This window comes from Acanthopagrus latus, chromosome 5 (assembly GCF_904848185.1).
Source record: "Acanthopagrus latus isolate v.2019 chromosome 5, fAcaLat1.1, whole genome shotgun sequence".
Classification (NCBI taxonomy): Eukaryota; Metazoa; Chordata; class Actinopteri; order Spariformes; family Sparidae; genus Acanthopagrus; species Acanthopagrus latus.
The window spans coordinates 24,395,899-24,411,825 of NC_051043.1; the positions used below are offsets into that span (position 1 = coordinate 24,395,899).

The 15,927-nt window shown below is 39.6% G+C and overlaps 1 protein-coding gene across 2 annotated transcripts; it reads right to left on the bottom strand.

Moving 5' to 3' along the window:
* Nucleotides 1-210: 210 nt before the first annotated feature.
* On the bottom strand, nt 211-15,791 carry me2 (malic enzyme 2, NAD(+)-dependent, mitochondrial). Of its 2 annotated transcripts, none has more exons than XM_037098430.1 (15): nt 15,600-15,791; nt 11,401-11,554; nt 7,780-7,913; nt 7,476-7,625; nt 6,976-7,051; nt 6,519-6,680; nt 6,194-6,407; nt 5,628-5,725; nt 5,163-5,276; nt 4,913-5,024; nt 4,620-4,762; nt 4,368-4,470; nt 4,182-4,252; nt 3,511-3,609; nt 211-3,270 (listed from the first exon to the last, which is right to left on the bottom strand). In XM_037098430.1, exons 2-15 carry the CDS (start codon nt 11,512-11,514, stop codon nt 3,109-3,111), a joined length of 1,752 nt encoding a protein of 583 aa, XP_036954325.1. In that variant the 5' UTR covers nt 11,515-11,554; nt 15,600-15,791; the 3' UTR covers nt 211-3,108. The 2 variants fall into 2 exon arrangements, with proteins under 2 accessions (XP_036954325.1, XP_036954324.1); XM_037098429.1 differs by having other exon boundaries at nt 11,401-11,557.
* Between the last annotated feature and the right edge of the window lie 136 nt (nt 15,792-15,927).

Consider the following 15,927-nt stretch of genomic DNA (forward strand, 5'->3'; position numbering starts at 1 on the left):
AGTGAGTGGAAGTATAAAGTAGCAGAAAAAGGAAAACTCAAGTAAAAGTGGTAAGTACCTTAAAATTGTACTTAAGTACAGTACTTCAGCAGCAAATGAAACATGACCGTGCCTATTTTTTTTTAACAGCAATGATAAAACAAAGCTGCATTTGGATGAAAAAAGCTTCTCAGTCACAGAAAACTGTTAAACATTTCAGGAGACAATGAAGCCGGTAAAAAACTGGTTTTATTCTGCGCTTTCAGCAAGCATGTTGCTCTGAGTACAAACACTGAGGAAATATTACTCTTTAATAAAAGTTCACTTCGAAAACACAGACTTGATGGACACAACACTGCTTGAATGTGATGTGGGCAAACCGATCACTGAATTCTTAACACAACATAGTTAAACCTCATACTGGACGATTACAGTCAGTAACAACAGCTGGACAGACACGCGACCTGACATTTCATGGGGTCAAACTCTTCTTAAAAATATATTATATTGTGTTCCCAACCTGAAGCTGCACAGCATATGAGAGAAAAAAACTGCACATTGAATACAACACAATTACTCCACTTTGTTCAAAACAAACTATTAAATTCATAGTTTGATGTGGGAAATGGAGCATGAAGTGATGCTGAATAGACATTGAACATTGTGCAGGCACTTCATTGCAGGTGGTTAGCAGGTCCTAAATATAGCATCCTGAGATTAAAATGTACACAGCAGCCTGAGACATAGATTTAGACATACAGTATGTGAGGATGATACCTACAGATTTCTAATGCCCTTGTCAACAGTGTTGGTAGTTTTAACATTACTGGTACATTTCTCAGACTTAAACACATTTTAGCTGTACGTTTTTGTGTCAAGGTTTCTCAAGTTCCAACATCTAACACTGAACAGACAATTTTAGATCATTAGCTCTTTCATCATGATACAATACAGCCAGGCTGTCAGAGCAGAGAGCAAAATGTAAAGATCTTGTGGACAGAACACGTTGACTGTCACTAGTTACACTAAGATATGCGAAGTACATTACAATGTGATATATTTGGAAGATATAACTGGAATATAGTCAACAGGATATCTCACGAGGAAGCTGCCGTCTCTACTCTGTGACTATTTAACAATATACTGTAGCTTACAGATCTGACTCAGCAAGCCGACTTGACTCATGCTCTGACGAACGTTTCTGTCGAAAGATAAGTTTCTATTGCGACACTAAACATAGCTGATGCGGAGTTATATACTGACAGTCACAAGTAATCCAAATACAATTACTTTAAAGCCTCAAGTGATGTTCATTAACAGTGCAAAAACTCTGTTTTCAGTGTGATGAGGATGACAAAGTCGAAATGTCAGGATGTCAAGATCTTTGTAACCTCTTTTAGAAGAACTTTTTGGTTACTATTTTTTTATGCCGATAATGTTGATTATGAATGACCCATAATGCAAATTATGAGGTGCAGTATTTAGATCAAAGCTTAAGACTGCTGCTATGCCGCTGGCAATCAAATAAAATGTCATCATATCACACCAACAAATCACATCTTGTACTGCACTTTAATTCTTTATAACCGGTTTAATGTTTTATTCTACTTTATCTTATCTTCCATCTTACTTTACTCTTTTATTGAATAGCCTTAATTTCTATCTCTAAGTATAGTCAAAGCTGAAAAGCGACTGTTGTTATTATTAATGATCATGTTCAATCAGAACTGTGAAACGCAGCCTAGCACCTATAAATTTGTTGTCTTGTTGAATGTTCCAGGGAGCAAAACCCACACACCAACCTGCCAACACACACACACATGCATGTACTTCACAAAACTTTATAAATACTCTTTCAGCAAACAGTCCTGGTTTCCACAAAAGGACATGTACAGTTAACAAAATATAATTTACATAGAAAATAATGTTTATCCAATCATTTGATGCAGCACATCGTTTGCTGAAATATCTAGGGGACAGTTTATATTGTTAGATTTAGGCAAAGAGGTCATTTTTAAGGGATTCTTCTTACCACAACTCATTAAAGGAGTGTTGATGACAGCATACACAGTATAATGGCAAAACAGGTAATACACCCCCAAATATTAAATAAATTCAGAGAAATAAACAAAATAGGTCAAAAGCATTCATACAAAAAAAAATGCTGGAGTGGACGTTACTTTCTTAATCATTTTTTCTAGATATAGTTCATTTAATTTCCCTTCATATAATCTCATATTCTGTGGCCTTAAGATATTCACTCCATTCCTCCCCTGAATAACATGCCTTCCTCTTTTTCTCTCCAAATTTGATCACAAAGGCCGAGTGCTTTAACCCTCTGCTCTTCTACACCTTCTCTGATAACCCATCTGACCCAATTTAAGCCTAGGTTAACAAAAGAGTCATTAACCACGTCTCAAACCGGGCTTTGGTTGGATCACCCACCAGAGGCCTATCTGATGTGGGGAAAAAAAGACTGTGCCCAAACTCCATGTTAAAACCTTTTTTTAAAGTGGAGTTTGGCTATCTGAAGCTTACTAAAAGTGGACTAACTTCTGCATCAGGAGTGTAGACAAAAAAAAAATATCATATCAAAGTCAACATGTGTTAAAATAGGAGGATAAAGAAGCATTGTACATGCCATTTCCTAACAACAGTTTACATTATTTTCATTTATGATTAAAGAGATAGTGAATGTTTTGGTTTCTGCTTGTTTGACAATCAGGGTTTCAAGTGGTATTTTACTTCCATAAACCACATTGTGATATTCATTTTATTAATGTGATTTTTTTTTGTATAGATCATTAAAATGTATCTCAACAATAAAACACTGCCCATTTCCCACCACCAGGTGGTCCTCCTGGTGCAGTGCAGGTTCAGGTGTGATGCAGAGGTGATAAAGAACTGGGACGTGAAGTAAAAATAAGTTGTGTCCATTCAAATGCCACCTTCACTCTTCCTTTTCACAGATCTAAAAAGACTGATTTAGAGCAAATACAGTAACATGGAACTTCTCCTGCCTTTTTTCATAAGCAGATGTTTGCATGATCTCTGAAGATCTGTGATTGAGAGTTAAGTGGGAAACAAAGGAAAGGTGAAATTGAGACACAGTGAGGGTCTGTTCTACTTCTAGTTGGTCTTGGGGCTGAAGCTGACACCTGGCCAGTCGTATGTGTCTGGCAGGAAGGAGTCGTAGCTGGTGTCCCACACAGTGGACCGTACAAAGCTGTCCTTGTCCACAGGCTCAGGGTAGCGGAACGCCATGCCGTTAGCATAGACATACTCCACCACCTACAGCAAGAAACAGAAAGTGGAGAATTGACTAACAGCCAGATGCATGTACCACAAAGAATGGAATGTAAACCAAACACTACTGGACAGCTACGGTCAACTCTGACAGGGCAGCAATGTTGTTTCATTAAGAGGCTACATTTGGGCAGGAACAGCTAAGGTTTGGATCAACGTGAAGAGGTTTATCAATAATCAAAACATTCAGCTAAAGTTGGAAATAATCATTTTCAGGAGACTTGCCTTGACAGCCATCTGGACAGAGACCTCTCTGATGTTGGAGAGAGGAGGATAGAGTCTGCCTTCTTCTAGCTCTTTATCTGTCAGCTGCTCTGCAAGGGTCTGGAAGGAGCACAGAAATACGTTTAGGCTCAAGATGAAATCTATGATCCAATAAATGGAGACAAAAAAACACTACTATTACTTGGCTACAGCACATTTCTCTTCTGATATTAGAACTAAATAGAAACAGAAATGTGCTTGTGCAGTCAAAATAAGAACTGAACACAAAAGTAGCACTCATATTACCAACATGCACTGTGTCTTTATCATGCAAACGTTTAAACATTTAGTGCTGGCAGGAAAAATCATCTTGTGATTTTAATCATCAATTTTCATCAAGCATTTATCAACGTAATCAAGTCAAATGCAGCTTAGCAAGAGCGGGGAGAACACAGATGGAAGAAGTGCAAAGCAGGATCAGCCTTTTAAAAGCTCCTCATCTGTTAGTTATTAAGCCAGAGTCTAGAAAGAGAAGGAACAGGACACATCAATGGTGTTAAAGCGGGTTTATACAGACACTAAACAGCATATGTATGTATATCAGAGTCAGGAAGAAAGTGGAGGATGGGGTGAGGGTGAGCTAAAGTTCAAGGAAGAGACACACTGAGAAATACTGAGTAATGATTTCAGACCTTGGCAGCCTCTAAGAACACTGTGTCACTGATGTGTCTCACTCCACTCAGGATCACAGCCAAGGCCACACCTGGGATACACACGGAACAGTGTTTTATTTCCTATATCATGATTTATTTTTTCCCAAAGTGCAAAATTTATGAAAATAATGTTCACATAAATATTAATTTGATTTCTTCTCTTACCTGGGAAGATGTAAGCATTGTTCCCTTGTCCAGGAGTGAAGACGCGACCATCTTTCAGGGTTACTGGGTCGAATGGACTGCCACTGGCAAAAAGACATCTACCCTGTTGGACAAAGAAACAAAGAGTGTGAGAGGGACAATGGCCGATGGTAAAAAAGAAAGGACAACAGGAAGAGTGGTTTGACTAGACAGGAACTCTTAATTACATATTTCAGAGTTAAAAAGGAGAGTAAAGCAGAGAGAACTGTGTACATCGGTGAGCGTGTAGGCGTCCTCTGCTGTGCACTCGGCTTTAGTGGTTGGGTTACTCAGGGCAAAGATGATGGGACGTTCGTTCAGGGCTCCCATGGACTTGATGACATCATGAGTGAACAGACGTCCAGCTCCTGCCACACCTGGATGAAGGGAAGAGAAATGCTGGTCACCCTGTGCTTGTGAACCCACAGTTAAAGCACTGAGCCATGACAGGATGATTTAAGACTTAAAATAATAATAAATAGACTCTCCTGCTAATGCTAAAAACAAAATCAAATTGATTCTTTTACCAATAATTGCTGTGGGTTTGATGGTGTTGACAGCATCTAGGAAGCTCTGCACATTCCCTGGACTCTCGTGGATAAATGCCTCCTGGTTGCTGTCCATTTCCTGCGGTCTGTCCTGGAGTCACATACAGTACATTGGTTGCAACAGTATATCAATTTTAATATAGTAACCCTACCAACAGTGAGACAGACAGGAAGCTACACAGACATATCACGAACTGTGGTCATCAATGTCTGCAAAACACACACTGACCTTTATTAGTAAGCCATGTTTATCGTACATCCAAATCCTCTGTCTGGCCTCAGCTTGCGTCATCCCCGCCTCCATCATGGCCATGACAATCAGATTGGCAATACCAAGAGCAGCCTAATGAGAAAATAACCCTATCAGTTTAAACATTAAATTAATTCAAACAGAGTATCTGTAGTAAAACTTGTCTCATTTTAAGACAGTGACTAAGCAAATTCACATTTTTCCCATGAAAAGCTCTGGTTGTTGTTGAGCATATTTTGACTTCTTTGAGTTCTTGAGCAATGTTGGTCCTCTGTTTATTATTATTATTATTATTATTATTATTACCAGATGTGGTCAGCAGGGGGCAATGTGGCCATTACAAGAGGGCCTATTTTCCTTTTTTGATATATGAGAGTAAATATAGAAATAAGCCCAAAAGCAAGAGAATTCACCCGGACTGATTAATGATAAATATGATCTCACCTCTCCAGCTCCCAAGAAAAGCACCCGGTGTTCAGTAATGGGTTTGCCAACGGCCCTCTGAGCTGCTAGCAGACCAGCAAGGGCTACAGATGCAGTGCCTGAAAACACGCAGAAGAAAACAACAGTAAACAATAAAGTGCCTGCCTTGAAGAGAGCAGATAAATCACCATTTGTTTTAAGGTAGAAGGGTTGGGTAGACCTCCTTTCTTTAAAGTTATGTTGTGCTTGTTCAGTCCTCTTGGGTTGATTTTTAGCATCCAATTCTACCACAGCTGTCAGTGTTTCTTGTAAGGCCTTGTTGCAATCCTGTGACTTAAAGGTCTCGAGATGTACCTTTTTAATGGAACATTTAATTCAGGCAAGTCTCTGTTTTTATTTTGAAATGAGAGAAGCCGACAGGCTTTTAAAAATATCCTCCAACAATGAAACGATTTTGAGCAGTTTTTAGGGATGGGTGTAAACAACTGCACTATAACTTATTCAACTGTTGGTTTTGATATAATAAGCAAACTGGCTTTAAGACAGAGTAAACCTCCCAGATACTATGTGAAGGGTTAGACGTGAACCTTGGATATCGTCGTTGAAGGTGCAGTACTTCTCCCTGTATCTCCTGATTAGACGGAAGGCATTGTGGTTCCCAAAGTCCTCAAACTGAATCAGTGTGTCCTGGCCCCATTTGTCCACTATAGCCTCCATGAACTCATCAATCAGTTCCTCGTAGGCTTCAGAGCGATCCCGCCTCTGGTACAGCCCCATGTACAGCGGATCCTTGAGGAGAGTCTGTTTCGATGGCAAGGACAAACGTGATTAATGATTAAGTTTCCTTCTTTCCCCTAAGCACACACACACATAGAGTATACAAACAGTACACATAGACAGTAGCTTCCCAACCTCATTGTCTGTGCCAACATCTATCACCACAGGCAGACATCTCTCAGGTCGAATGCCGGCACAGGCAGTGTACAAGCAAAGTTTTCCGACAGGGATGCCCATTCCATAAACACCCAGGTCCCCTAATCCTAAAATACGCTCTCCATCTGTTACTACTACTGCCTACAGAAAGAGAGAGTGGGAGAGAGGAGGTGGAAAAGAAGTACATCAATCAGCAAAATTGTAGATTAGTAACATTTAGCAAGCACATAACTCTGAGTAACTCGGTCTTAGCCAGGTGAATGTAGAAAATGTAGAAATCAATTTACACGACTTTCCTAGACTTCATGGTTGTGTAGTCAAGTAAATAAGTGACAATCTTCATATTCACAGTTGATTTCTAAAATTCTCATGGTAAAATTTACACTGTACAAAATGTTGAAAAGATGTTATTTTGGTGAGGTTTGCAGGCACTCACTGCAACAATAGGCTCCGGCCAGTTGTCCAAGATGGAACGGATGTGTCCTTTGTCCCGAATGGAGATGAACAAGCCTCTGATAAGAGAAACAAGATGGTATGATGACTTTAACAATCATGGTAACATTCTGCTCATTTCAGGATAAGGATAAGAAAAACATATTTCCACTACAATAACATCCTTAACGTGATTTAAGTCAAGCTGTTATGAAAATGTAACACCCATTAATCATTAGGGAGCTCCAGTCAAACTCTGCAATCTATTCAGAGTGATGTTTTTTTTCCTACCAGTTACATCATTTTTAATGAAGTCCTGAACAGAATGCCGGTAGTTATATAGACTAAAGGCATTACGGTAAAATGCTCCGTCTATGTCTAAAGTATTGATTCCTTAGAGGGCAGCAGGTACAGCATGTCAGCCACCAAAGTAAAACTTACATTACAAAGGCTCAGACACCACTAAATTCCTTTATTTCCTTGATAGTGTCCCCGTTTGCTTACTTGGGTCTCCTGAAGATGTGTCCATACTGTGTACAGGCCAGGCCTACAGTGGGAGTGTAAACAATCGGCATCAATTCCTCTATATCTTCCATCAACACCCTATAGAATAGTCTCTCATTTCTCTCTTGGATGCCCATCAAGTAGACGTATCTGTGCGGAAAACAAAGAAGAATTAGGAAAGAGAGAAAAAATACTTCAATGATATGATATACTATATGATTAATACGAAAATTCCTAAAAGTAGAACAGAGATGATATTTCTTAAGCTCAACTTTTCAGCACTTTACACAATGTATGTCCTTACTTCTCTAAGGGATCAACCATCTTCTTGAGATTATTCTGGAAACGCATGGCCTGAATGTCCTGAGTCTCGACTTTGGGAGGCAACAGACCGTGTATCCCAAGAATCTGTCGCTCCTGTAGAGTGAAGGCCATGCCCTGTGTGGGGGAAAAAAAAAGAGGAGTTAGCAGGGAGCCCAGGGGAATGTAGGTAACTATCTTGTTGCAACTACTTACCTGTTAGGTTATGTAGTCAGTGTGACACGACTGAATGTTATTCTCTAAGAATTCAACAGGCAGCATTTATTATGAAATGGTGTATTGTGGTTGTGCAAATATGTAATGCCATGCTGTGACATGCATTTTTAATAGTTTGAAAGAGAGTGCCCTGGAGATCTCTTGTGATTCTGTGTCTACTTTTACTGTTCGGAGAGGCAAAAATGAACAGGATAAAGCATTTTATAGCTAGTACTGAAGTTTAAATATCACCCCTCTGCTACCAATCTGTTACTGCTTTCAAGTTTCATACTTAAAATTAATAAATATCCCTGATCTAAATAGAATAATAATAATCGCTGGACTAGTTTACAGACGCTTCTGCAGGAAACTGTCACAAACTGATGTAGTGCTGTCACCAGAGGACGCTTCGCATTACCTATGAGTCCTCAGGCTTATGATTGACCTTTTGACTCTTAAGAAGGGTTGCAGAGTGGTAGTGGGAAGACCAGAAAAAGGAGGGAAAAGAGTTACGAGAGGGGAGAAGCCTCAAATAAGCCAATGAAGAGGACTCTGGGAAGAAACACCCCATGTGAAAGAGAGGATGAAGGGGGAGGGGTACAAAATGTTCATGTTCTTGCAGTGTATGTGAGTGTGTATGTGTGTGCAGGTTTACTGGTTTACTGACATATGGGCGTTCACACATGGAAGCCATAACGTCTGGGGCTGGGGAAGGGGTTGATTATTCTGTGACTGATGAATGCTGGGGGCTCCCCTGACAAACTGCTGAGTCATGCTGATGGAGCGTTTCCTTTCACCTTGCTCCATTACTCAGTTCCTCTAAATATAATGCAACATCCTTTTTATTTTGAGTGCTCTGAGCCATTCTAACAGAGTGGTCTGATCTATAAAATGGTGCGAATTCTGAAATGCTGTTATTTGTACTGAACATATTACTTCATGAACATGGCTTTGAACCGTTAAATGGATTTAAAAATTCATATTATGTACATTGACCAGGAAATCATTGGTTTAAGTTGTCCTTTTTAGATCTTCGTCTTAATTAAACTGTGCGATACAGATCATCCATCTAGCTGACACACTTCACCTATGAGGCTTTCATTAAAATATACATAGTGAGAGGAATCACATCCCGCATCATCTTTATTTTCTTTAACAGTGTGATGTAACAAACAATGCATTCCTGCAACACTCTGACCTTTTCTGTTTGGGTCACAGGAGTCGTGACGATGCAGTCTGCTGAGAGTCACATCTCCTCAGACATTTATAGTCGCCCCATGAGTAACCGGCATGCTGCTGTTTTTGTCGTGCTTCATGCATTTTTAAGTGTTTTTTAAGTGTGCAAGACACAATGAACTCTGTGACTTTAAGTGCTGTAAGATATTCTGCCAACAAAATATAAAACACCACCAGACAGCAATACTGCCAGCAGAAGAGCATTAAAAACCTTCTCATCACGCTTTTTCACACTTGAGTCGGTTTTAATCGGCAAATGGGTTTCTAAACTCAAACCAAACAGACGAAATTAGCACAATTAGGTATCAGGTGGGGATGCAATGTATAAGTTGTTGTTGTGGATACAGTATTTATGGGCCATCAGCCAACTAGTGTGAGACCAGTCTACATGTAGGTTGGAATGTCTATATTCAGCACAACATGTGCAGTCCTGGCTAAGTTTAGCACAACTTGCACAGAGTGATATCATGACACTTCAAGCAGCTACAGCCTCAAGTTACAAATGTCATCTGTAACTTTCATGTGATACATATTTGTTACGGGTTTAATCAAACATCACAGAGCGGGTTCTATGTATGTAGAACTGAAATGTGAATGTGTTGACAGAACTCAATAAAACAATTTATAAAAAAAACAACAAAAAAAACCATCACAGAGCAACCTGAATTCATTGTTTTGCATTTGAAGGCCCCACCTTGCTGCAGTGATGCAAAAGTGACAATCACTACTGGGTGTGGTTACAGGTGCAAGGCAAGGTAAGGCAAGTTTATTTGCATAGTACTGATTCTACACAAAGCAGCTCAAGGTCCTTTACAGGCTGTGAGTAAAAGAAAATGGAGTAAAGCAACACATTTTTGAGGCCTTTACAGTGCAGAGCTAATTAGCTCAAAACATAATAAGAAGTAGATAAAAAGAAAAAGGTTTTTGTTTTTATTCAACAACATTTTTGACTACACCTAAAAGTGATACTGGGTGTGACTTAGAAATTCAACCAATGCTTTTCATCTGTCTGTTAAGCTTCTCTTTAATCACTAATTACTTTTGGCTGAACAAAACAATGCCAAAATGTTACCATGATCTTTGGGTTCATGTCAATAATTAAGTCAATGGTTAGGAAGCTATTTAGACACAGGAATGCACCTTGTCAATTGTATTACCTTGTAGTATTTAGTAATTACTAACAATCTTGCCTCTATTATCTTAAAAATGTCAACACAAGAAAAGATGCTTTGAACAGATTCAAATATGGTGATAAATCACATCAGTGAACTCATGAAAAACCATCAATGAACTGAAAACAAGTTCACACGCTATGTCAGGTTAGTCAAGGACAAGTTACAGAAAACCTTTGGCAACAGGAAGTTTTATAGTTTCCCAGTCACACCAATCATTGACCATGGGGGGAGTCTAACTGATGCAGCTCTTGCCATGCCATATTGTCTGTACTGTCATAACATTCATGCTTAAATGTGCTTGCATGATTGGCTCAACATGTGAATGTGTATTTTTGGTACTTGTTACATTTAAATGTGTGAAAATATTCTACTTCTTTCAAAAACATTATACTTCATGATTCAATAAGAATTTCTCCTAGCCGGCAGAAATGTAAATATATTTGTGCTTCTCGAGATATAGAAAAAAGCAGTCTAATAAAAGACTGTCAAACACTTCAAAACTTTCAGGTCTATTCCTGTATGTCAACACAGCTCTTAGCTATTTTTATCCAGGGATAATAGCAAAGTTGACAACTGCTTGGAGATGGAGGAGTGTCAGAGGGAAAGTATGAAAAACAACCTGGATATGGAGCCTCAAACTTTAAGGAATACAGGGGGAAACTAAGCCATGTTAACAGCCAAAGCCTTGGTCAAAAATATGTTTTCAAATAGACAACGTTTCATATTGTGCATGCGCCATTATTCTTTTGCATTGCCTTCATTATTAATTTGTTCATCTTAACCAGACAATATCATAAATTTATGACAAGCTCTGTGTCAGTGTGGAAAATAAATTGGAACACATATGCCAATTAGCCGACATCATAACCTGGAATAATAGGCATGGTTCCAGCACAAATGGGTGACATGCTGAAAGACGTGTTAATAAAGCTGCCATCTGTTTGTCCGCTATGCTCACTGACACACACTCCCACACATAATGTCAGTAATTCACTCACTTTGTTGGTGCGAGGGTTGAGCATGAGGGGCTTGCCCTTGTCTTTGGTGTGCGCCCATCTGCAAACAGAGACACAGGGCCTCAGGGACCACGTTGTTCTCAGTCTGGACAACATGATGGACAGTCTCTGGTCTGAAAGGTCCACTGGTGCAGAGCTGCTGAGGATGGAGAGATAAACTACATTAATAATATTACTACTTTTTCCAGAGATTTGATATTTCCATCTTTATCTACATCTGCATGGATGGGAGACTTACAATGGATTTGCAAAAGTTGGCTGTAGAAAGCAGCTGTTGTGGGAAGCTGAGTATTACTAGCAGGTCTGCAGGCTAAAATATTTATGTGCAGTAGTTCATATTACCACTGATATTCACAAAAATTCTTTTGGATTTTGCCTGTTTACAACTCTGAGTGAACATGTGCAGTGACAACTATGATTAGTTTGGTGGAGTCAAACATGTAAAACAAATATGTTGCCATCTGTGAAAGTTGGATTCACACAAGATTCAAACAGGAGAAAGATCCACTTGTCAGTTTAAATGTTTATGCTGTGAATGTGAAACTCAGAAACTCAGAGTTATTGCTTTCAGAATGAATTGTTCTTGCACCGCTACCACAACCTTTGAGCATGTGACATCTTCAGATCCTTATCACACTTTAGTACGATGTTAAGCTATCAAAAGTTAAGACTGTCGGCCTACTGATGCTTTATCACAGAAGCCTATAAATGCACTTGGTGTGTATGGACAGTTCCATCCTTGAGGATTAGAAATGCTGACGGCTGTGGCCAGTCATTAATCTGGATGTGCACAGAAGTGATTTAGTGCGTGATTTGAGAAACAAAGCTTCGAAAGATTGTCATAATCCTTTTTGCACTGAGCTCCACATGAAGACAGAGAACAAGCTTAAGCATGGTGACATCAGTGGACAGATAGCAAAAGATGGGAAGACAGATAACACATATCGCAGAAATCACAGTGACAATCAAGTGTCATCTGCAAAACGTACCTGAAGGTATAAAAGAGTTCTACTATTCTGGGAGTGCAGGAGATGAAACAAGCTCATAAATAAATACTGGAAGCTCTATCTGATGGCAGAATGATGCCACATCAACAACCACAACAGTGTTTTCACTTCACACAAGTGCCCCTACCCTACTTTCTGCTGATGGTGGTGGCCTGGAACAGTATCTTCATTGTAAGAGCTATGTCATGCATGTGACCTGTTATTCACAGTTGTGTTATGCTGTGTAGTGGCAGTGCAGGAAAAAGCAAAGAGTAAGAGCAGCTTCACATCCACTTGTGATAACTGTCATAGCAAAAGGTCAGCAGAAGGTAAAAATGCTGCCTTCTTGCAAAACTTGCAAAAACTAACAACTTTAAATTGCCAGATATGGTATAGCTATAATGCTATCTTTCGATTTAAACATAAGTCAATAAGAGCAGATTGTTCAAGCATAAGTGCATTGCAAAAGAAAGCAAAGTGGACCAGATCACAACCCAACTGTTAAATACACTAAAATGTGCTTGTTTAATCTGTTTCTCCTGTTTTTTTTCATGTCCTTATCCAGCCCAAACTAGCTCTGGCCTTCCTTAAATGTCAAGACCTGACCCAGAGGAAATGAAACTGGATCTGTAAGCAAGTTATGTGAGGGACAGCAACGTGAGCATTATTGCACGCAGTGTCTATTTTAGCTCCTAGTAGTTTAGCGAGTGAGGCTGGCAGATCTTCAAGACATACTGCTTTGAAATACAAGACACAGTCAACTGCAGTCAGCTTTTACAAAACTAAGATGAGCGATGTCTAATCTCCATTATCATGTAAACATATTGGATGATGGCACGAGAAAATGACATCTAAAACACTGGTATGATTTCATGGTCTGAAATAACACAAAACAGCTGAGCTCTGGTGGCTGAGGAACAAACCTCCGGCAAGCTCGTGTGACAAACAGAAGTCACCTGTGCTGTCAACGTTTTCCTGCCATCCTCCATTCCTGACCTCAATGTTCCTGCTTGCTTACCAGTGATTTCATATTAATATCCACCTACATCAACATCAGATAAAAATACAGTCCAAATTTGAATTCATCCACTTCAAATTGTACTCACCCATAGATACTGTCCACCTGAATACATCAGATTTTTTTCATCAAGATCCAAGCATTAACTCCCTGAGAAACAAACATGTGGGCTGGGATCCAACCTCAACCCAAATTTGGTGAAATTCCTTTCAGTAGTTTTTGTGTAATCCTACTTGTTCTCTTAACAAACAGTTGGTGTGATCTTCCATTAGCCTGTACTTTTACAGATTCAAAGGGAGCACTGTGGTCTGATCATGCGCCCATCTCTTTGACCAAAATATCTGATGAAAGAAATTACAAGCACGGCCAGCTGGCGCAGTCTTTGCTTCCATCAACATATCCAGGAATCAGTGCTTAGAAAGCAGCATTAAAGGCAGGGGGGCCTAGAGGCAGCACCAACAATCACTAGACATTTTCATCTCTCATCACTCGGAGGGGAAAATCAATCACTCTGAATTCAAGCCTTCGTGTTTTACAAGAATAATTTCTGGCTATCCACATCTACTTTAGCCTCCCACCTGTTTCTAGAATATTTAAAGCCTAAACAGAGCAAGTGAATCCCTTTTATTATCGAATCTCATTTCGGACTTCATCTGTGTGCCAGATCTTGGAAATCAAACTTGTTCCTTGCAAGATAATTCTTAACACAGTGACTGTACTGAACAAGCGTCGTCTCACTGTTGGAACAACCTGAACAAACTTCATAGCCACAAACAGGTTTGGATTGTTTGTTGCTGTGATTGTTTGTATGTAAATAGTGTGTAAATGCAGCAAATGTGTATTTGTATTTCATCAATCCTAATCATAGTTACAGTGAACTGATTATTCTAAGCTAGAGATGAGCTCATCACCACAAAAGTATCGACCAGTTCACCCGTTTAAATGCTACACAAACTTGACCTGACTGGAGAAACTTTAGGTTTACTTGCTTTAATTAATAAAAGGAAAAACGATCAGGCGAACAAGATAAGCAGTATAAGCAAGCCAGACTATTGTGTTTTGCATTACCGTGTCTGGGAGTACACATAATATCATTTGTGTGCAAAGTGATGACTGTATTGACTGAAGTAAACATAATGTAATACAAAAGAGTTCTCTCCGGAAAATACAACAGAAAGCCACAGAGCTCTCTTCAATACACTCCTCTCTCAGTCTAATAAGCAATCAGTCACACCCACACATGTTTTATGGTGTGTTTTACTAGGATCAGAGTACACAGGTGTAATGCAAAGGCTATTTAAACAATATCACAGAGAAGAAGTTACTTTACCTTAGATTGACAAAGAGATAAATCAATCATAATTATCAATAACCAGCTAGGTGTGGCTTTTCTGACAGGTGTTATTCTTCTCCTTCTCTCTGACAAACTAAGATTTGCCCATCTTGTTTCTTCATTAGTGACACTGAATGGCCATTGAACAGCAAAGCCAATGTACTATATACACACAAAAGCAAATATTGAGTTATATTTGAGCTGATTATTTAGTGAGGAAGATGAAGATTTTTTTTCTTTATTATTAATATGAGTCACAACTGTGCTCTGCCTTTCTGTAAATAGTAATAGTAGTAAAACTTTGCTTATGTTCCCACTGTGTTTAATGCTGAACACTAAAAATAATAAAAGGAGATATTGTTGACCACCCACTCTTTCTACCTCCATCTTGTCTGGAGATGTAGGTGAGAGGAAGGAATGTCACTGATGAGTGCGAACATCTGAAGAAATCAGATGGACGTGTACAACAGACTCCACTAGCTACAGTGGTAAGCTAATTAGTTAGCCTAGCGATGTAAAACGCAGCCACATCCACAAACAGTGAGAGCTAACAACTGCTAACTTCTAGCTAACGTTTGGCTAGCTTCCAACTGACACATGCCAAGCATTGTCGTTTGTTTAAGAGCCTGTTTCCGGCCAACGTGTGAACAGAAGAAGCCCATAGTCCTAGCTAATGTGTGTAAAAAACAAGAGACAGCACTCTCGCATGAAAGTTGTTAGCCTGATGAGTCGCCTGCTGTCATTCATTCAAGACCCCCTGCGTACTACGTCTTGGCTCAGTAACGGGGAAGTTCTTCGATGACACCGGTCTTTCCATCTCCTAGACAATATCAGCTCGACTTACCTGCTCCTGAATATTATATCACTGCGGTGGCTTCCGTTTGCACAGTTTGCAGGCTTTTTCAAAGCATTTTTCTCTTGGCGTTCGCCGTAAAACTGCTGTATTTTCGCCTCCTGGTCTGTCCTTCAACCGCAGCCACTGATGCAGCACAGTGGCGGCGCGGAGAGGAGACTGTGGCGCACGCAGTGAGCTCTGCCTCTCATCCAATCACGTGCCGGGGTTTCTTTCTTGGTTACCGTAATGACTGCGACATGCGCAAAAAAATTGGAGGGAAGCCCACCGGCCGTAGTTACTATAAAACAAAATAATCTCCTTTTTTATATAAATCTTT

Excerpts from the sequence above, each read along its gene's own strand:
- me2 (XM_037098430.1), bottom strand. The coding sequence starts at position 11,514 with ATGTTGTCCAGACTGAGAACAACGTGGTCCCTGAGGCCCTGTGTCTCT. Across the intron at positions 7,914-11,400 it reads TCAACCCTCGCACCAACAAA|GGCATGGCCTTCACTCTACA; the intron begins GTGAGTGAATTA and ends TCCCCCACACAG. Across the intron at positions 4,471-4,619 it reads ACGCCTACACGCTCACCGAT|GGTAGATGTCTTTTTGCCAG; the intron begins GTACACAGTTCT and ends TTTGTCCAACAG.